Source organism: Suricata suricatta, chromosome 11 (genome assembly GCF_006229205.1).
Source record: "Suricata suricatta isolate VVHF042 chromosome 11, meerkat_22Aug2017_6uvM2_HiC, whole genome shotgun sequence".
In the NCBI taxonomy this organism is placed as follows: domain Eukaryota; kingdom Metazoa; phylum Chordata; class Mammalia; order Carnivora; family Herpestidae; genus Suricata; species Suricata suricatta.
The window spans coordinates 48,982,119-49,003,777 of NC_043710.1; the positions used below are offsets into that span (position 1 = coordinate 48,982,119).

Consider the following 21,659-nt stretch of genomic DNA (forward strand, 5'->3'; position numbering starts at 1 on the left):
GACAGCTCACTAAAAATGACAAACATATGCAAACAAAACTAACAATAAAAATGTTGTATTTTGTTGCCGGGACAGGCAGTCTGTACAGCAGGGCTGCCTGAAAATGCAAATGAGTAAAGAAGGAAAAAAAGACAATAAAATTCCTTCTTCTATAACCTCAGAGAAGAGTCCTATGAGGTGTGATTGCCAAATATGATCTTTAAAAATAAGTATTTCATTGGAAAAAAAAGAGATTGGGGCTGGAGACTTCTGTAACAAAGTGCTTTTCCTACAGGGATATTGGTGGTGATGTTTTGTAAGGCTATACCGAAACATCTGTAAATACCAGAGGACCTTAGCATTTATCAAATTTCTGCTTAAGAGTAATAAAGGCTTTTCTTTTCTACTGGCAACCACACACTGTTACCACCAGCACTGTTAGGATAAATGCAGCAGTCTCCACAGGATGTCATTTTCTTTCCCTTCGTCATCACTGTTCTGGTTAACAAAGCACAAAGACATTCAAACAAAGCAGCTCTGTGGCTGGAAATGCTGTTTTTCCTTCAGCAGAGAAGGTTCCTGACTTTGGTTATCCCATCTTGAAATGGGTGCCCAGAATGGCAAAATGGGTCCCCTAACCATGCAGCCCTACACTAAGAAAAAAGGGCCGAAAGGTCTTAGAAAAGGTCTTCTACGCCTGCCAGTGATTCCCCTTCCAGAATCAGCTCTAAAGAAATTGCCAGAATTGGAGCCAAGGTTAATCATTCAAGCTCACTGTAGACTTTTTTTTCTCTGAAAAAATCAGAAATGTTTAAGTTTACCTGTAAAAATTGCAAGGATATTAGAGTGCTCTCGTGGAATTGATAGGCTTTCTCTGGCTCACTTGTTAAGGGCTCTGAATTGGATTAGTCTCTGCCTTCTCAAACCATGTCCTCAGATTCTCTGGCTTCTGAATGCTAGCATTTACCGAACATTTGCATTTGTGATTAGAAGGGCAAACACCAATGCCCTGATCCTGAGAGCAGTAACGGAAGTCTACACACCCTCACACTTCTCTGCTAGGCACCTGGAGAGAGAGGATGTCTGGGGACACCATCAAAGCCTGAGTGGATCTGGAAAGGCCCCGTGTGCACCTGCAAAGCCTAGAAGCCTGAAGGTGGTTGGGGGGGGTAGTGTTCATCTGTGGGATCCCTTCCTCAGGGGCGCAGATCTGCGAACAAGGTGATGCTTCAGGGCAACGTTCCTCGCTCACCATTGGGATCTAGGCTGCGCTGCTTCTAAGAACTGATATCGGAGCTGTGCACATCTTACTAACCACCTGCGCTCGGCATTGGTGTGTGGCAATCTCAGAGGGATTAAATATGAGAGTTAATGTTACTTTTCGCTCTTTGGTCAGATTTAAAATGGCATGATCCGGTCTTGAAGAAAGCCCCCAGAAGCCTGATCTTGGCTGAATAACTCAGACTTTAGGAGAATGTTGCTGGAGATAATATACTGTAGAAATTGTCTGATGGGAACAGAGGATATGGAAAGGAATTTTCTGAAAACAAAGGAGCAAAGAATCGCCTGGGCAGGTCTGAAGGGATGCATGCTTTCTCAGAATAGGGTGACCTAAGGAAGAGGGTAAAGCTAGTATCTGTAGGGTATCTACTAGGGCAGTCCAGGAAAAGTTTAATTTCTTTTAATGCTTTTTCATTTGGGCATGATAGAAGAGTCATGTAACAGTTTCCATTTTGATTCCAGGGCCACACACCCTCTGCATCCCCCTTTAGCTCACACCCATCAGCAAACTGTGGTGCTTTGTCTTAGGAGGGATCATGGCAACAGGCCAACACCCTTCTGTGGAGGTCTGTGGGACAGACCCGGGGCGGGTGGGAGACAACACCCTTTCTCAGATTTCCTGGAGGAAGTGGACCCATGAATGGCAGACCGCTGATGCCTGGATTAGATGGGCAGTAGTGCATGTGATCCTCATAAGAACTTTAATAAAATACTTCTTTTTACTCCTCAGTTCACAAGTGAGGAACCTGAGGCAGAGAGAGGTTATATAGCTTGGTTTAAGGCTCATGGGTAGGAAGTGGTTGAGCAGACATTCCGACTCGGGTCTTTAATTCCAAGATTTATGCTCTCAATGGCTGCCCCAGAGCTTCTCAAGCCAGCGAGCACAGGCACAGGGCTGCTGGGGTCCTCGGGGCAGCCAGAGGGCCCACCGCCCACCTTGGCTTGCAGGGAGCCTCGTGCCTTTACCTTAGTGTGTCTGTAAAACATGAGCAATGTCTACTCACACCGAGGGGGAAAGGTTGAAAAGCTCTGAACTAAATGCTCCTGCCTTCCATCTCTGGAGCATTTGGCACCCCCTCCCCACTCCACCCTGGAGGGAGCTTTACCTTTTCTGACCCTTGGAATCTCTGGTCCTGGAGAGCCTTGGCCCCGCAGTTGCCCGGAGCCCACCACGTCGAAACTCTGCCATCCCTGGGGCATCAGTGTTGAAATTTCCTGACTGAGTTCTTCGGATTCTGTGTGGAGAGGAATCCCGGAGACAGTCAGGGGACAGCCTGAGAGCAGGTAGTCACTGTACCAGGCGCCGGCACAGGACCACAGCAACTGGACCTAGGACTCTCCACAGCACTGCTTCCCAGTGCCTCCCCAGAGGTCAAAGATCATGACCTGTGGCAGCTTCCCAGACCCAGCCTCCATTCTATTTCTGCCTCTGGCATTTGGGGTGCTGTGTGGACCTACAAGCACACAGCTCCACTGTGTGGAGTCATTGTGTGACTGTGTGGAGTCAAAGTGAGGGATGATCCCTGGTAGGAGGCCCCAGTTTCTGCCTCATTGCCCAGACTGGGTCAACTGGGCCAGCAAGTCTTTCTTAGCACACAGACTCCCCTCAGAAGGAAGAAATTGGTCTCATCCGAGTGTCTCTCCCAAAGCACATTGTGGTATAAACTACAGAGAATGCACTCAGCGTTCATGGGATGGACAGATGCCTGGAATGAAGGACATGGAAGGCTACATTTAATGAGTACTTTCATAGTTCTCCTCTAGGGCAAGATAACTCAAATCCTTCTAATGACCATTCTGTTTTTACTGCTGTTTCAACATCTGACTAACAGGGGGTTATGTAGTTCTTTGCCCATTCAAGAAGAATGCTAATTCTAAGCAACGTAATTACGATCACCACCACGAACTTACTTTCCCCAGAATTTTCTGATGCCTTTGGGGCTCCGTTTACCATCTGGTGTCAGGGGAGACTGGGGGCTTGAGTCAGTGCCCGATGATGTGGATGAGAGGTCGTTGGTCACAGCAGTGTCGTCCCAACCACTTTCTGTGTCTCCTGAGATGGGAAGAACAGAATGGCATATAAATGAGAGGAAGGAATGGGACCTCTGGAGACCTCCTCCCCAGGCCCGGGGCATCCCTCAGAGGGCGTGGGGAAGAGTCTGCCCTGCTCTGCATTCAGGGCAGAATTTTACATCTAGATCTCAGAGACCAGCAGGGGGCTCAGACACACTTCGGGTTCTCTGTCTGATTGAAGAAGTTAAGGTTTCAAGTTTGGGTGAATTTTGTCTTCAAGTGCTAAAGGTTTTGGGGATCCAATTACTTGGGAATAACTCCAACAATGAGCTTCTTCTTTTTCCAGAGGGAGATGCAGGAATGCAGGCAGGAGGGGGACTTGGCTGAATGTTCTGGAAGGGGAGGGTGTTAGGGCAGGGAAACAAGGGCATCTCACTCTCCACCTCACCTGGAAGGGTACAGTACCTAATACGGGGGCACTGACACTCCGGCCACGATCTCCAGCCAATCAAGAAGCAGAGAAGCCACATGAAGAAGCAAGAGAGGCCAAAGTCCAGCCCAACAGAGTTATAGGGAAGCAAAGAAATAAACAAAAGAGTCATCGAGCAAGAGAGAAAAACTCAAACAGAAAGAAAAACAATCCCATGAGAAAAGAAGGGGGGAATGGTGGTTGAACTTGGCCCACAGGGTCAGGGCAGTGAAGGACAGCCTCACATGAAGGGCCAAATAGTACAGGGGCCACTTCCTGGCAGGTTGAGGTATCCACACACACACAGGGACAGGGAGGGACAGCGGCAGGGGCTGATATATGGAGCAATGCACACCTTCTGTGTGGGTGCCAGGGCTCACTTAGATCAGATTAGAATGGTCCGAAGCCTTTCCGAGTCCAGACTCTCCATATTACTAGGACAGACTCATTCAAGAGGTTATTTGGAGTTCCTGCAGCCAGAGGCAGAACTGGCCAAGGGCAGAAGCCGACACATGGGCTGGCTCAGGGAACAACCCAAGATGAGGGGTCAGGTAGGGAGAGCTCTGCTGGGACCAGAACGTTCCCTCCTGAGCTCCACTGATCTGTTGTGGTTGAGGAAAGACGGCCTACTCTGTATGAAAAGCAGCAAAGACCTCCACAGTTCCAGGCCATAAGGACCAAAAGGGTACCTGTGGATGGACATCCTTGCCCACTGGCCACTGACTCCATTTCCCTAAGGAAAACAATCTCCCTTGGAAGAGCACATAATATCATCCTAATGGTAATAGGGAGGCTGCAAGAGGAAGGCAGAGACAGGGAGAGAAGATCAGGATGACAGAGGAGGGGTGGAGTAAGGAACAGGAAGGGCAGAAGGGGTCTAAGAGGGAGGGAACAGAGGAATGATGGGAAGGATAAGAAGGGTCAAGAGAAGAGGACTGGAAAAGGGAAGATAGGGGTGGGGGGAGGGCTTGCGGCTGGAAAGAAAGGGTGGGCTCGCAGCCTGGGTTTCTGGCACCCTACAGTGTTCACTAAAGGAAACAGTGTACCCAGACAGGGAGCCATTGTCTCTGCAAGTGAGGCCACCAAGAGGGACAACTTATCTCATCCACCCAAACCCTGCCCCCACATTCTCCAACCATGGGTGCAGGGACCTTGGGCAATAATGGAATGTGCCAAGGTCCCTGTTCCAGGGGCCGCCAGCCTCGAGGCCTGGACACTCACTCAGCCTCAGCAGGCTGTTCCCTGCGGGGTCGGCCTGTGAGGCCATGGGAGTTGACTTGGCAGCTTCTCCATTGGGTGTGGCTCCCGAAAGCTTCCCGGGTAACGTTGGGTATTTGTGCTCGGCCAGGAAAGGGCCATCCTATTAGAAGGAGACAAAGAGATGTGTTGAATCAGCTTACCAGGCTCAAAATCAAACCCAATTAGGAAATCCCTAGGCACTGCTTGGCTTTCTAAGGGCCATTTTTCACTCAGGTCAACTCAGAGACCTTTCAAAGATCAGTTTAGTCCTGGAAAGGGGACCAGAGTTCTGAGAAAGGGCCATGAGATAAGACAGGTACAGAGTCAATGCCAAATCCAGGGCTGACTGCAGAGGACTCTAAACAGGAAGTGGAAGCATCTCACAAAGGGGGGCCTTTGCCATTTGGCCTAATGCTTGGAGGCTCAATAAATTACAGCCATGAATTATCCTATTCATATTATATTATATATGTTTATAATATAGATCAAATATTAATTATATTTATATATTATGATAAGTTATTTTGAAAAATAGTAGGGTAAGGCAAAGCGAGAAGGTAGCACACTCAGTACAGAAAACAGACCAGGGGCTACATGCTAACAATTTCCTTAGGAACTTAGGAGAGTAGTTTGCGTGAGGTTCAGCCCTGGTGCAATGGGCCTGCGCACACACCCTGGCCATAGGAAGGATCCCAGAGAAACAAGGTAATGTAAAGGGAGAGAAGTGTGCTTATTTGGTCAGGAAGGACATAACGCAGTCAGAGAAAGATCTGGAACCACAGACTGCGAGGAAGGCAATGTTCGAAAGGTTTAGAGAACTGTGACTCCAGGTGCCCGTCACATAGGAAATATAGAATGGAGAAGGGCTCTCAAAACCAGATTTCTGGTTGCATCACCACACATGCTCCCCAGAGACAGGGAAGAGAGGACCAAAGCCGTGGATGTGGGCTGCCCGTGGTGCTTGCTGGGGAGCAGAGAGGGAAAGGACAGAACCTAACTCAAGGATGGGCCGTCCAGACCCATAAGAAGGACAACTAAAGGAATCGAGGGTAAGAGAAAGGGCTCGCAGCTCCTTTAACCCAAGAATAAAAGCTGGGAAGGAAGTACTTACTGCCACAGAAGGTCAAAGTCAGGATAGGACACAGAAGGAACAGAAGAATAAGCCTGGTTGTGGGGGAAAGGAAATCCCAGAGAGGAAGCGAAGTAACTGACTGCTCCGTTAGGAGAGGTAGCACACCAGAGTGACGAGAACACCGGCTTTGAAGCAGGTGGGGCTCAGACAACTTTTTCTCTTCAGCCTCCCAGACCCTGTTTTATTGTTTCTAAATAGGGAACAATTCCTGCCTCAGGCTGAGCACACCGGGACAGTCCACAGAGCTACAGAAACTGTCACGTGCCCAGGGCCTGGACTGACAGTAGTAGTAACTACAAGAGCAGTCCCTGGACTCCAACTAGAATATGATGCTCAAGTGTGGACCACACCACGAGCTAGAGAAACTAGTGCTTGACCCTGTGGAGACAAAATAGGAACTTTAAAGTCTTGTGATCTGTGCACATGAGGAGAGGGTGTTCAAGTCAGAGAGGGCCTGAGGGACTTTGATTCTAGAGCAACAGGGACACTGGTTCATTCCATGGGCTCCAGGGGGAGAGAGCTGGGCTCAGTGGGTGCACATTCTAGGGAAGTCCAGAAGATGTATCTAATAGAGCTGGGAAAGAATACGGGATGTGTCTTACAATATAATGAACTCTCAGTCACAGGGCAAGTGCCAGATACCAGCATTAGGGGATGCCATAGAAGGATGCTTGCACCTGTGGCTGAGCGTGCCCTTGTGTCCAACCAGGACACACTAGCACAGACGGGATGAGAGCTGTCACACTCCTCTGATTGTATGTGGAAGTCCTAACATTCCCCCTTCCTACCAATCATATCTATGGCGCCTTGTTAAAGGTAGGTTTTTCTGAGCCTGTAAAATGGAGGAGATAATAATAAATCCTACCCACAGTCAAGGAGGTGAAGTCACATTACACAGCAGCGTGCACATAAACAGAAAATGGGGCAGGAAGCTTTGCCTTTCCTCCTGCGCTCTTACCCATTATGACTGACAGATTTTACAGTTACGAAAGCTGTAACTTGCTAAATGAAAACACTCTAGCAGACAGGCGACCACAGATGGATGCTGGGCATGCAGTTGATATACCTTGGGTTCTGTCACTGGGGAGAGCTGGTTCCCATCAACACACTATGTAGTGGAAAGAAGGATTTCAAGCATGTTGAGAAAGAGAGACCTGTGTTAGTCGCAAACAACAACTCAGGACCACCTGCTTGCTTACATCTGCAGGGCTCATTGCTTCCCTCCCCATCTTTATGTCAGGCAATCACCACCCATGGAGGAAACACCGGTCACTAAGTCATGGACAGATGTTCTGGGCAGCTGCCAGCAATCTGACCATGAGGAGCAAGAGGCACAGGACCACAGGAACAGAGCCACTGAATGGGCCCGTGGCTCCTGCCAGCTCCAGCCTTCAGGGGTTTCCATTGTAATTACTAGCACTAGTCCACTGCTCAGACCAAGGGACTGCATGCAGCAGGGCTCCATTAAGGTGCTATGTCAGGGAAGGACCCCCTGGTCTCCAGTGACCTTGCTCACGAACCTGCAACCTACCCCTCCAGCATAAGGGTCACCCATGTGGTCAAGGGCTGCCTCATATATGGGGCCACAAAACCCTCCTCATAGCTTTCTAGACTCAAAAAAGCTTCCTCTCCAGTGTTCTAAATTATTCTATAACCCACTCCTGGGCTCATCAACTTTATTCACATTACTTCCTCATTCAAAATCTCTGCAATGCTCCCAAGGGGCTCTGGGGATATTGGGTCAGGATTCAAGACCTTCTACAGTTTGATCAGATTCATGGCTTTAAACTTACATCTTCCTGCTTCCTATACCTCAACATCTCCATCAACTCTGGGAAGCATCATTTCCTGTCCTGCCTCTACAATGCCTTGGGCCACACCTGACTGGTTTTCTCAAAATGTTCATGTAATTCCTGCCTCCCCATCAGCTTTAGAAAGGCCTCTATCAAGTGGGACCAGATGTCCCAGCACTGCTGGGTAAGCAGTCACTCAGGCATATTTATGGAGAGACTGACGGGCTGACCTTGTCCACAGGTTCACTTCTCAGGTCTTCCAGACTACACGAGAGCTTTTTCTGAGCCCTGGACAAAACACAAAAGAAAGCGAACAAAGAAACAGTTACTGAAGAAGGAAAAGCCTGGTGTCAGTCATGTCGAGGACATTCCAAGTGTTTTACTAGCGTCCTGTTAAGTGGATTTAGGGTCAAGCTCAGGAAAAAACCACCTCTCGTCATAACCATTACACAGGAGACTGGCCCAGTTCAGGGGACAGCCTGGTCAGACAATGTGCTACAGAGGGCACAGGGCATCATTTAAATCCAAATCAGAAGTCCTTGGCATTCCTTAAAAATCTAGAATACACTCAGGTCTCTTACATCAATGGGAGCTAACTGTTAGGCGATTATAAAAGACAACCTATGGAGTCAAAAGAGAGGAAAGAGGCCAATCCTGCCTTGTCTGTGAGTCTAAGACAGAATCCAGGGAGGAAGGCACTGTGCCACACTGAAGACCAGCAACGTTAGCCAGCCACAGCTCCATATGCTAGGATCTTCTCACCCTTCTCACCCTTTGCTCTGGCTCTGTATGCTCTGACTAGTCTGCTCAGAGCAATTTGCTTTCTCAGAGGTTATTTTGCAGAGAATTATATAAAGAGGCAAATGCCACTGGTGGTCATAAGGGTTATCTTGTAGTAAGTCTCCTCGGCAGTGCTATTTCTCAGTTTATGTGAATAAAGCAGAATCTCTTGGTACATTGGTCTCTTGTGAGTCTGGTTAGTGTAAGTTAATCAGTGTTGACTTTCTCCTAAGTGAACTCATAAACTAAATTTCTGATTGTACAAAACTGACTGGTCAACTGCCATCTTTGACACTGACATTTTTCTCTAGGGCTAAAGGCTCTCTATAAAGTGGGGTCCTGAACATGTACATTCTGGAGACTCAGCAGCATTCTGGGGAAGCCTCCATCTTATTTAAGGCCAATTTCCCCAGATACCTTGGCTGAAAGACAGTCTGCTCTTGGCAGAACAGGGGCCCAACTTGGAAATGTGTTCTAAATTGTTGACATAGGGAACTAGAAATAGGTTCATTTTGGAGGGAGCCAGGCAGGTGGCAGCCAGGTAACCCCACAGGCCAGTCCATTAGAAGCTCATGGCAATGTAAAGCTTCCCCAAAGCAATTGGACCAACCTCCCTGCAGGAGAAATGGCTCTCCTTGGGGAGCCTGGACTGTTCCGGGGCCCTGGGACTCCTGAGAGCAGGATGGACTTTCAAGAGGGCCTGATGAAAATGAGACACATGTGATGGGATGCTCTCAGCCCCCAAGGAGCTGCTGGAGGGCACAGATGACCCACAGCCACCTCTCCTTTCAGAATCCAACCCCTGGGCAGGTCTTTTCTTAGTGACAATAGCCCAGACCCTTAGCCCACGGGAAGGGAAGCCCCTCTGTGGCCAGAGGAGGTAGCCACAGTTCGTGACTGTTCCACAGCTTGGGCCACACCGTGGCCACTTCCAGGGCCTGGCCTGCCGCTCTGACAGTGGAAGGACAGGTGTGCCCAGGACATGGTGGCCGTGCTCACCACCACACATGGCCAGTTCCTGTCATGCAGGAGCCCCAAGAGGGGTGTGAGGGCACAGCAGCTCTGCAGAAATGATCAGGCCTCCTACCTGGTTTCCAGTGATTTCTGCGGGAGTGGAGGTGGCCCGGTGGTGGGAGAGCTACATCTTGGAGGCATCTGCACCAGAAACAGAAGTCACTGTAGAGGACGGTTACTGTCTGGAGACCTTTCCCCATCTTTGGGCAATTCCCCCTTGGGAGTTACACTTCCTCCATTGGGTACAGCCATGGTGGCTGTGTCAATATGGGTGCCTTGCTCTTTCAAGATGCCAAGGAGAAAGGAGTATTGAAAATCAAGGCAAACCTGTTCCTCCTTCCCAGACCTACACCCACATCCCTGCAGTAGCATCCTGACGGCTGAACCCCTGGGGATCCTGCTGCTCTTGCCCTTTCTGAGCTCGGTTCTTCAGTTTTTCCTTTCATTCAGGGAGCTACCACACACCCTTTCAAAAATGTGCCTCCTTGGAGTAGGCTAGCCAGAGTCGATTTCTGTGGCTTGTACTCCACTTGCTATATTCACTTAACAAGCATGAGCAACATCTACTGCTGGCCAGGCCCTGCAGGGGTGTGGGGGAAGTGCTCCCCACATCAGACAGGCAGGCCATTAGGATAAAAGATACACATGCACATCCTTATGGTACAAATACCTATAACACAATATGGGGGTACAGGAGAGGGAGGGGACACCAGGGAAGAGGGCTTCAGAGGGGAGAGCACCTGAGAAACAAGAATGGGCTTAGTGAGAAGGCAAAAAGGGAAGAGCATTACAGGTGGACCAAACATGAGCTAACGGTGGTGTCTAAGTCTGATGTCTTCAGTACTGTACCAGGTGCAAAGGTGGCCTTTTTTCTAGAGCCTGGGAGGTATCTTTTTGGTCTGCTACCAGGAGAACCCTGGTATTATAATAAGGCTGTTAAAAGCCTGGGCTTTTTGGTCAGATAGATGTGAATCCAATTCTAGGTTCTGCCATCTACACTGTGTTACCTAAAGTGGATGGTTTACCCTCTCTGAGCCTCAGCTTCACCATAAAATAGTAAGAGTCCCAGTGGGATGTCATGAGGAGAAATGAGGTGAGCGCCATGTACAGTGCTCCTCACAGACACCACACAGAGGTACTGAGTGTCAATCACTGCTATTTTATTACTGTCAGCAACTGGAATGTTCGTCTGACTTGATAACTGGGTCACTTGATGACACTCTTGGTCCTCTCTTAATTAAGAGAGTTGAGCTAGACCACTGAGACCTTTCCGGTTTGGCCATTCTAAAGTTTCAAGAACTTTTTATATCCTGGGCCATAGCCCCTTCTCCACTTGAGATCTGGATGAGTTTTTTGCTTATTTGTGTCCAGTCTAAATGCAGAGAGGTTCGCATAAGAGGACCAGACTTTCAATAAGCAAAAGAGAAAGGAAATCTGAGTGCTGGTTACAGGGGCTGGAGGGGAGGCCTGTGAAACAGGAAGGTATCACAGCGATGGGTGTGCTTATTCCCCTCAACAAGCAAGACACATTCATTCACTCAACAAAAATTTGCATTCTACTGGGCATCAGGCATGATTACAGACACTGGAGAAACAGGGAGAAATAAAACAAAACCACTTTGGTCCCTGCTGACATCCCAGAGAGGAAAGACAAAAAGAAACAAGGAACTGGATTAAAAAGATTTCTACCCTTGAGAAGTCCAGTTTCCACTACGCCACCCCTTAGTGTTCATACAAACACTAATGCTGCCTGCACTTGGCATTCAGCCTGCACAGCAAGTAGGAAACACTAAGCGCGCGCCCTCCCTGCCCTGTGACTTCCTCTGGGAGCCCAGGTACCCAGACACTCAAAGGGGGCTCCCAACGTGCCCTGGAAACCTGCTGGGGTGGGGGAGCTTTTAGAACATAGGCCTGGGCCCCTCTCTACCCTCGATGCTCTCCCCCAGGCCTCAGGAGCCACTCCCTCCATTTAATTTCTCACCTGTCAAGATTTCTACCTCACAGGTACCAGATCTGATCCTCCCCCAAGCTCAGTGCAAGCTCCTAGGGCCTGCCGATACCCCACATCACAGATGGAAACACAGCACCTCTGGTTTAAATAATTCTTCCGGGCCTCTGTTGGCACTGTTCCACTTTCTGAAACTTCCCTCGAGGTCTTCTTCATTGATTGAGAGAGTTCTGTCTGCAGGCCCTGGAAGCATTAATGCAGAAGGAGGGATCATTCCTGCACGATTTGTCTGAAATCTGTGATTACACCACACATTTCTAACAGTGTTTCTCCTTCATTAAGAAAGACTAAGAAATATATAAAGGGACATTATGGGTCTAATTCATAAGATTCTTCGGGGAACCTGCAGAAGGGCTGTCCTGAGGGTCATCTCAAGGTCAAAGCTCATGGAAGGAACAGAGAGAAGGCAACCTTTAGTATTCCTCCTAACCTTCTCATTCCTTGGCCACACGCAATGCTCTGACTCGGCCCCAAATACTAGAGGAGGAGGGAAAACGGTTGTGATGCATGCACAGGACCAGCAGGAGCTCAGCCAGAATGAGGTCCCTGAATACCCTTGAAGTGGGCCTCTCCTGCGAAGCAGCTGCTTTCCAGGGATCTATGACAGGAGCCCAGGTCAATGGCACAGGCCCCACTGCGCTCACACGGACACTAATGCTGCCTGCATGTGGCATTCAGCCTGCGCAGCAGGTAGGAAACACAAAGTGCCCTCCCTGCCCTGTGACTTCCTACGGGAGCCTAGGTACCCAGGGACCCAAAAAAGGCTCCCAGTGTGCCCTGGAAATCTTCTAGGGGAGCTGTTAGGTTCCTCAGGAGGTGGACATGCTCTAATCCCCAATGAGGGTACCAAACTGGTTTTTGGTCCAGGTTTGACTGCACTCACTGCCTCTAAGAGGTATCCTGGAAAGGACACACAGGAGATCCCCAAGGATGCAGCTCCCCAAGGGCTCACATTGAAGGCTCTATTTTGATAATCTGCTCAGTCCATGGGAGCTCTGACCTATCATTAGACGTAGTTTCTAGAAATCAATAGCTGCCAATTTCCCACCATCCAGGACAGTCTAACCAGCTCCATTATCCAGCAGAGGATCTTCTCCAAATAAAGATTAAGAACCTTCTAGCGAAATGCCCCTGGATTTAACACAGTAGATGGAATAGTTCTGGGAGAAAACAGTAGAATCCTCTTTGCCCTCACCTTGAGTTGCCATCACGATCTCTTTCATCCTCCGATACTGGTTTAACAGCCCCGTGAGCTCCTCTATCCGACGGTCCTGCCATGATGTGAGAGCAGACTACATGTAAACACCACTGCTGGCCCCTCGGAGGATTTCCATTTGGGGACCCAGACTACATTCTGGTCACAATGGGAAGAGATGCTATGTGGAAACTAAGGAGCACTTGGATGGGAAGCTCAGTGTTCAGCCTCCTTCCCATGGAGCCTGGGTTCCCAGTGGTCTGGCCCCTAGGTAGCTGCAAACATTCTTGCCTCTACCCAAAGGCTAGGAGTCCAATCTCTACCCATAAAACAGTTCCTTCTTGACACAGTCATCAAGGGGCTTAAACATTTCCAGAAGTAGGAAACTCACTATCTTTCTACCCTCTTGAGGTAGCGTTTGGTTCACATGTTGTCCTCTGGGCCTACATGCAAAGAAAGATTAAAATAAAGCTGTCCTATTTATACCCAATACCCTCAATCTGTTCCTTAGGAGCCTGAGATTCCTTGCCCAACAGGTGAAATTCCCAGAGGACATCAGTTCTTTCAGCAAAGGCCTGGGGAGTTGGGAGGCCACACAGATTTGGGTGTTAGACCGACTTGGGTGTGAACACTGGCTCTGCTCCTACTATTAACGGACTTTGGACAAAACTACTCAAGTACATTGAATGTCAGTTTCCTTATCTGTAAAATGCAGGGTTGTGATCCTCAGAGGTGATGGCCATCCCAGGTAAGTGCTTATGCTCTATAATTACAGAGGTGGATACGCTAGGATTATGTAGGTGATCAGATGTGAAGAATGGAAGGCAGGTGGGGTAACATCACATGCTGCCTAGCGTCTCCATGATGGGTTTATCACTAGCTCATGCACGTAGGAGATTGCTGGACTGCTCTCAAGTTTTGCCACGAGTCTAAGCAACAGTTGTGGCATTTGGCAGTAACTACAGTGGCATTTCCGCCCCCTCCCCCTCCACATCAGGCATCAAAGCCAAAAACAAACGGCTGAGGCTCAGTTTCCAAAAGGCAGAAGCCATTCTCCTGACCTCTCCCTGGGTCACTGGCCTGATGGGCATGGCCCTTCCCAGAATACCAGAGACCAGCAGGGATGAAACAGCCCGTCACAGAGGAAGAACAGGGCTGCCTGGATGGGCCATCTTACCTTATCTTCATTGGCAACAAGCAAAGTTTCCATTCCCATTTTCAGACGTTGAATTTCTTGGTCTATGAGAATTTAGGTATAGGAAAAATTATTTAAATACAGATAGCCATCCCCACATGCTAAGATGCTAAGACTTTCCTTGTGAATAAGTTGCAGAGCCCATGATGGTGTTTGGTTTAGTCATTCTCATTAAGCATTTGTCGGACTACTAAATGAATGAGCAAAGCTAGTATTTCATTTTCTCTTTGTAGAAATTAGTGGAGAAAATAAAAATTCAATTTACTCAAAGTTGACACAGAAGGAGCCAAAAACCTTTCAAAACCAACATCTCAGAAGAATACAGACTTTATTACTTGAGTGGGCATGTACCTGCGTTACTAACTAGTTTTGGAGAAAATCATACAGTCTCATGGATTGTAGCAAAGGAGAATTTAAAATAAGAAAGAAGAAAGTCTACAGCTGAATGAAGACAAGAAAAGAATGCTTATGTAAAAGAGCTGGGTACTCGGCTTCATTTAAAATGCTATAGTCAGAACTGACTAAATATTTAGATGCATCTATAAATATATTAAAACAAATGCTACAGTTAAGGAAAACTATCCTATTTCAGAAACCTACAGAATCTCTCTATGGGCCAAGGCACTTGTGTCACTCTGTGGTGGAGCAGGACAGCCTGCTCTCACTCTGGACCTAACAGGGACTCTGATTTCTTCCCAAACTGGTCTGGAGGGCGAAGTCAATGGCCAATGCCTAACAGAGTTGGAGGTCAGTGTGCTAAATATTTAGGTCTAGGGAGTGGCACATAGTTGCATTTTCAAAACAAGGACCTATTCCCATTCCTAAACTGATTTCTGCAAAAAGGAAGAGAGGGTATGTATATGAGTAAAGCCCAGGAGACAAGGGAACCAAAGTACAGGCATCCCATTTACAACAAGGAAGAGCAGACTTGTGTAAACAGTCACTAGGATTCATTTTCAGAGGACAACACAGAGTGCTTGCTCACTATCTTAGGCTCTTAGCAGCTGACTAACTCTGCAGCCCTGTCTGTGGGAGGAGGGTGGTAAGTTTCATATGAAGACTGGAAAACCTCAGTGCTTTGGGGTAGGACACAACTTGAGCAGCAAATGACCAAAGGACTGGCTCCAAGGGTTACCAGATGATGGATTGGAAGGTCTGGACTCTAGAAGCATAGCGTGGAGGGAGAAAGGCTACCTGGCCTAGGGTCAAGGCACAGAAAACACTCTGTCCAGATTAAGCATCACAGAGAGTCTAGGTTATTTTAGGGGGCCCCAGCCTCCACCTTGAGCCTTGGCAGGGTGGTGACACATTCAAAGGCTTAGGAAGACACCAAGAAAGATTAGGGGAGGCACAAACATATTGGTCATTAATTTCATTCTCCAGCCTAAGCCATTGTTTTATGACCGCACAGCTTCCCACCCCAGCCAGGGACCCAAGCTAAGGAGTGCTGAGGCTGAGGGGGGACCCGGTAGTGGGGCAATCCACAAGGCTACAGGATCCTCCAGGATCACTCCGCAGGTGGTTAAGAGGAGAAGCTGGAAGATATGTGATCATTTTGAATACAAGGTGAATCACTGTAAATATTAAATATGTGTTAATAAGAGTACGTGAGGGCTCATCCTCTTTTTAATCATCAGACTTGAACTGATGAGGAAACATTCACCATCCTTTCACTTAGTCAGTATTTCTTAGGAGCCTACCTTGGCTGAATGCTGTGTGAAGCCCTGGGGATATGGTCTTAAAAAGGGCAGACACAGTCCTCACCCTATAGTGAGGACAATGTACACAGAGACCTCCCTAAATGCAACCCTGTTGAGTTTTAAGGGCTATGAGGGAAACAAAAAGAATGCTGAGCTAGAGAAAAATAGGACTGGGGGCCTCTGGTTGAGGTAGGGTGGCCAGAAAAGGCTTTTCTGAGAGGTAACATTTGAGATCTAAGGAGGAGAGGTAATGGATTTGTTTCTGTATCCTCAGGGCCTTGTAGGGGTATCAGGCAGGTATCCATTCAAGGCGTGAACGATTGTAAAGTCTCCCCTGTGAGAATGACACAGACAGTCCTTCTAGTCACGTGCAAGGAAAAGCTCTAGAGGTGGCTGCACAGAGCTGAACAATCAGACTACATGTGAGAGAAGCCTTCCGGGTGGAGTCTTCTGGACAGGGAGGGGTTCACGGCAATGGTTCCAGAGTAGAGCTGCGCTTTCTAGGCCCGTTCACACACTCACACGTGCATCTGCTCACTTGGACATGTTTGCACACACAGGACATATGTGCACATCAGCAAGCCTACTCACACAGGCATACACTGACTCATCCATAGACACACAGGCCCACTTACAAGAGAGGGCCCGGGGGCAACCACACTCTCTGCCAGACAAGCCAGTTACCTTTCTCTGCGTGGTCGCTGTGCAGGGCTGCCGTCCGGGAGAGCTGGCTGTGCAGGCGCTCAATTTCTGCATCCTTCAGGGCCACCTGCTCTTGCAGCTGGGCTACCTCGGCCTGAAAGAGCAACAGAGGGTCCCCCACCAGCTCAGACAGAGAGACTACCAGACCACGACAAAGTGCCTCAAGTCACTCACAGGCTGGGACCAGTGGGTCCCAGAACATGCTGGGGGGCCGGAGGAGAGGTGCCAGAGGGGAGCCATTGGAGGTGCTTACCGCCATCCCCACAACGTGGACTCTGCTGACTGAACTCTTTCTCCCTGGCCAACCAGGCCCTGCCCTCAGCTCCCGCTGTTCACCTGTGTCCTCCTACCTGACCAGGCTCTTTCCCTCCCCTGCCCTCTGAGCCCCAGTCACCGCTGAGGCCCAAGGCGCCGGGACTGTGCTCAATGGGAGAGCTGCTGATGCACATTCTCTTTCAGGACGTACTCTTCCTTCTCCCAAGATATTCACGCAACAGCACATATGTACATCATTGTAACAAGTGCACGCATCTTTCATTTATCCACGCCCATACAGAAAATACAATGGAAATCAAATCACTACTGGTAGACAGAGAGTGAGCCAAGAGTGCCTCCCCCATGTACTCTCCCAGCCTTCATGCACAGCCATGGCCTCTGCCCAGCCTCCGGGCACATGGGCACACTCACCCACATGTACCTATATACAAGCATTCAGATGTGCTGAGCCGATACACTTTTGCAAATAAAGTATGTAAGTACAGCCACAAATGTGATACATTCATACAGAGGCATGCATGGGCAGTTGTGCTGGGTGGTCTGCACATCTCTACTAAGCACAGCAGGTTAAATCTCACATGTAACAGTAGGTGTGACTGTCCACGCCTTCCCATGCACTTGAGAAGATCAGAACCATGGAGGTCCCATCCCAAGGGGTACACTGGCTTTGGAGCCAAACAAACTTGGATTCCCTCATTTCCTAGTTGGATGACCTTAGGCAAGTTAACTTTCCAAGTTAACTTCTGAGTCTTGCTTCACCTCTAAAATGGGGAAAATAGCATTTACCTCAAAGGGCTGCGGGGAATATTAAATAAGATAATGGTCATGGACAACTTAGCCTAATGCTTGTTACATAGTAAGGGCTCAATAAATGCTGCTACTCTTGCCCCTCTCGTCTTAACTCCTATCCTAACGGCAGACTCTCTGAGCATCAAACCAGACGAAGGAAGCGGGTGAGGACTAACTCGGGAGGCAGCCAACATACAGCAAAACCTGTATTCTGTACTCTTGAACTGGCCTGTAGTCTGGCCATCACTCTTTCCCACAGACGTCGGAGTTAACCTTCGAACAATTCAAGTAACCAAATGAGCATGAACCCATTGGTGGCTCCTCTGCCAACAGGCCTTACATTCAGTCAGGAACACTGACTGAGCTCCCACCCTGCCTCAGCCCCCATGCTCACTGATTCCTTACATCAAACTTCACTCGATCCTCCAGGAACCCATGGGAGGAAGCAATATCGCCTCATGTTGCTACTGGGGAGACACCAGAAAGAGTGCAGGATTTGATGTCCAAGTCACTGGGCCACTCAGTGACTAGGATGCACTGCTCAGAAGCCAGCTCCTGAGTCAACAGCACAGATGAAGGCCACTATCATGGGCCGAGGGCTCCCTGAGCACACACCTCAGGGTTTCTGAATGAACCTTCCCTAACATCCCCCAGTGGGAAGAGAGAGGGCTGTGACAAAAGAGGCAGCAAGGGGTAGGCTCTCCTTCCTCCAAAGGGCCCTACAGAGCCCTGCCCCTCTGCTCTGCGGTGTCCACCCATAGAGGCCGGAGAGCAAGCCCCGCAGTGTCGAGCTGCTGGCTGACACCTACGGCCACACAGCGCTGTCCCCTAGCTCACTCAGAGCCTTGGTGCCTGCGGGCCTACAATATACAGCCTTAGTGACTTGTGAAAAGCTTAGCTTTGAGCCTTTCAGTCCAAATGCCTCTCATTTCTACAAGGACCAGGCTACTCTTAGAAGATCTTCTCCTAAATTTTTCTTGGACCTTCCACAACCACTTTTCCCTTTCTTTGCAGCCTGAGTGAGAGCTGGTTTCTGTTAGGAATCTGCATGTCTGATGCTTGTCTCCAGGACCCAGAGTGGATCTCAGTGATAGGGATTAGGCAGAGCCCAGCATAATGAGGGTCCTTCTCTCTGAGGCCTGCCTCTGGGAGAGATCATCTGTTTAAAACCCTAGAGCTAGGGGCCCCTGGGTGCCTCAGTCTGTTGAGTGCCAACTCTAGCTCAGGTCATACTCTCACAGGTTCATGAGTTCAGGCCCTATGTGGAGCTCTGTGCCAACAGCTCAGAGCCTGGAGCCTGCTTCAGATTCTGCCTCCCTCTCTGCCCCTCTTCCGCTCACACTCTATCTCTTTCGCTCTCTCAAAAATAAAACATAAAACTGATTTTAAAAAATTAAAAAAAAAAACCAAAACTAAGTGGCTGGGCCATGTGTCAGTTTCCTGAGAATAGGCCAGAAATGACAGGTGCTGTGTTGTACTTAGCATAGTACCTGTCCCCATAGCTGGGAAGTCTACAACAGGCCACAAGCCTTCTCCCTGACCAGAGGCTGGCGCTGCATGGCGAGAGGTCTGAGGCAACGCTGTGTGGACTGGTGCCAGGCAGAGGGGTGCTCCTAGCTCCCTGCAAGTACTCGGCCTCGTTAACCCCAGGGAACACCCCTGATGGCTGCTTCCCTGGAAGATGAACTGCCTTCAGGGGCTGATTCATTCAGAATTTTCTTTAGAAAACTAAAGAACTTTCAAGAACAGTATAAGCTTTTGCTTGCAGGGAATCAGGATTTTATAAGAAAAAGAGCATGGTTTTTGGAATGACACAGATCAAGGTCTGGACCTCACCTTGGCCACCCTGGGCCTCGGTTTTCTAGCCACTGAAATGGCTGTGATAATAAATCAACAGACCTCACTAGGTTATTTTATGAAACAGATGAGAAAATGTGGGCAAAGGGCTTGAGGTGTTCTGGCACGCAGCAGTGCCCCACACGAGTAGTTACTAAGTAACCTGCAGTATCTCAAAGGTCTCTATGCCAAGGCCAAGAGCTCAGGTGACCTAAAAAGAGGTGTTTGGTTTTATAATACGTGGTGTGTACAACTTCAGAGGCTTCCCCAGGGCAGGACTCGCTTGCGTGGAGCGCTGTGACAGAAGGTTCTGAGAAGGTTCTGTGGCTGGAATGAGTAGGGCACAGGACACACACTTAGATAAAAACAGGGCTGGAGGTAAAGGGGCTGGGATTGCCTACGGTTGGTGCTGACTTGGTAAGATCTCGGGAAAGTTACTGAACTGCTCTGTGCCTCGGCTTCCTTGTCGGTAAAACGGTTAAGAAAATCACTTTATACAAGGGGTTACATAAACATCAAGATCATGTTCTGGGTTTTAAAAGCATGACATAAATTGCATAGAAATGATGGATGCAAGAAATTGGGAGAAAGAGCGAGCACGACTTCCCCCAAAAGAGAAATTCCTAGAAGGAAATATTAATAGTCGTAGCTCCTGGGGGATGTAAGAGTGACTTTTGTCCATTTTATTATGGTTTAAAAATTCTCTATAATGAGTATTGTTTTTATAATCATTAAAAGTTAACTTACAGAAAAAAAGAAAAGTATAAACTAGAAGTTAAGAAAACTCTTAAGTACTTTTTAAAATTCTAGTAAAAAAATAAAAATGAAAATCTGGTAACACGTCTGGGTGGCACTACAGGGACCTTAGTGAAATAGCAGGTGTGCGTTCAGGGAGCTACCTGGCCCAGGCACCCTCACCAGGAAAGCCCCTCCAGGGCTATTCCTTCCCCAGCCCAGGCTGCCTAGCTCCCCAGTTCAATAGAAATACGATTTAGTTAAAACAATAGTCAAGGTATCCATATATGGAATGCATTCAATGTTAAAAATAAAGCATGCCCATTTAAACCAACTGATTATTAAAAGGGACCACCAGGGGCACCTGGGTGGCTCATTTGGTTAAGCACTGGACTTCAGCTCAGGTCATGATCTCACAGTTTATGGGTTCAAGCCCTGCGTTGGGCTCTGTGCTGACAGCTCAGAGCCTGGAGCCTGCTTCAGATTCTGTGTCTCCCGCTCTCTTTGCCACTTGTGTTCTGTCTCTCTCTCTCTCAAAAATAAACATTAAAAAAATTAAAATAATAAATAAAAGGGACCATTAAATTAAAAGTGGTGCAGCCAGTTATAACATTGGTGTTCATCTGCCGTAAGACTTCTCACAGCCCCTTCCTGGTCCCATGTCAGCCTAGATGTGCTACAGGACACAGCAAGACAGAGACTCAGTTATTCGAGCAGCACATGATCCCAGGGGGCTTTCCCTAGGAGAAAAGCCTTCCCGATCAAAGCTACCTACTTAAACCATCTGTGCACTGCTGCACAGTAGGGTCCATCTGCACTTTTCCAGCTCAAACGCCGAGGCTGAACACAGACCCTCCCCATCGGGCTTCAGCACCTCTCCGTAAGTGTAAGAACTGCCTTTTACCTTAGTGGCCTTCAGCTTCCACTCATACTGATTCCGTTCATTCTCCAGCTCTTCCACCTTGATTTTGAGGTGCCTGAGCTCTTGCAGTAACTCCTAGAGGGATAAGAAAGAACAACAAAGTTCTGATGGTCACAGAGCACAATGTTCCCTGGATCTACAACCCTGGTTAGGCGCATGCAGGAGAGGCCAGGGGCAGGGGCTCCAGCGTCGCGTTCAACACTGCAGCTCAAATCTTTAAACATGGTCCTGTTTCAGGAAAAACTGTTGGGACCATCAGAAAACAGAAGCCAGGGGGTTCCAGGCATAGGAAAAGAAAAAAGAACTTGGTTTTAGAACCTGTTCTGCCTGCCCCTTTCTGACATCCACCTCCTCTGTGGGGTGTGCCCAAATCATGCACAGAACTGTGGGATGCAGGACAAATAGGACTTGGGAGCAAGAGGAACAGAGATGCAAAAATGAAGCAGCTCCTTACAGACAAAGTAGCAGGAAGCAGGCTAGGTGGGAGCACCTCTCTGTGCTGGGGGGCGGGGACAGGGGGTGCAAGGAACCCTGAGAGGGGTGTGTGATCCTAGAAGGCTCCAGAGAGGAAGGACAGCCAGCAGGACAGAAAACACGAAGA

General features: G+C 48.6%; 1 protein-coding gene across 1 annotated transcript in view; it reads right to left on the reverse strand.

Moving 5' to 3' along the window:
• The window catches only part of PPFIBP2 (PPFIA binding protein 2), a 143,776-nt gene that overhangs the window by 17,721 nt on the left and 104,396 nt on the right, over positions 1 to 21,659 (reverse strand). Inside the window, exons 7-18 of the mRNA XM_029956607.1 lie at positions 21,041 to 21,133; positions 16,483 to 16,594; positions 14,081 to 14,142; positions 12,904 to 12,979; positions 11,788 to 11,891; positions 9,774 to 9,841; positions 8,137 to 8,194; positions 7,180 to 7,221; positions 4,964 to 5,102; positions 3,739 to 3,771; positions 3,172 to 3,313; positions 2,367 to 2,495 (exon numbers count right to left, since the gene is read on the reverse strand). Of these exons, the coding sequence (XP_029812467.1) occupies positions 2,367 to 2,495; positions 3,172 to 3,313; positions 3,739 to 3,771; positions 4,964 to 5,102; positions 7,180 to 7,221; positions 8,137 to 8,194; positions 9,774 to 9,841; positions 11,788 to 11,891; positions 12,904 to 12,979; positions 14,081 to 14,142; positions 16,483 to 16,594; positions 21,041 to 21,133 (1,058 nt within the window). The remainder of the gene's footprint in view (positions 1 to 2,366; positions 2,496 to 3,171; positions 3,314 to 3,738; positions 3,772 to 4,963; positions 5,103 to 7,179; positions 7,222 to 8,136; positions 8,195 to 9,773; positions 9,842 to 11,787; positions 11,892 to 12,903; positions 12,980 to 14,080; positions 14,143 to 16,482; positions 16,595 to 21,040; positions 21,134 to 21,659) is intronic.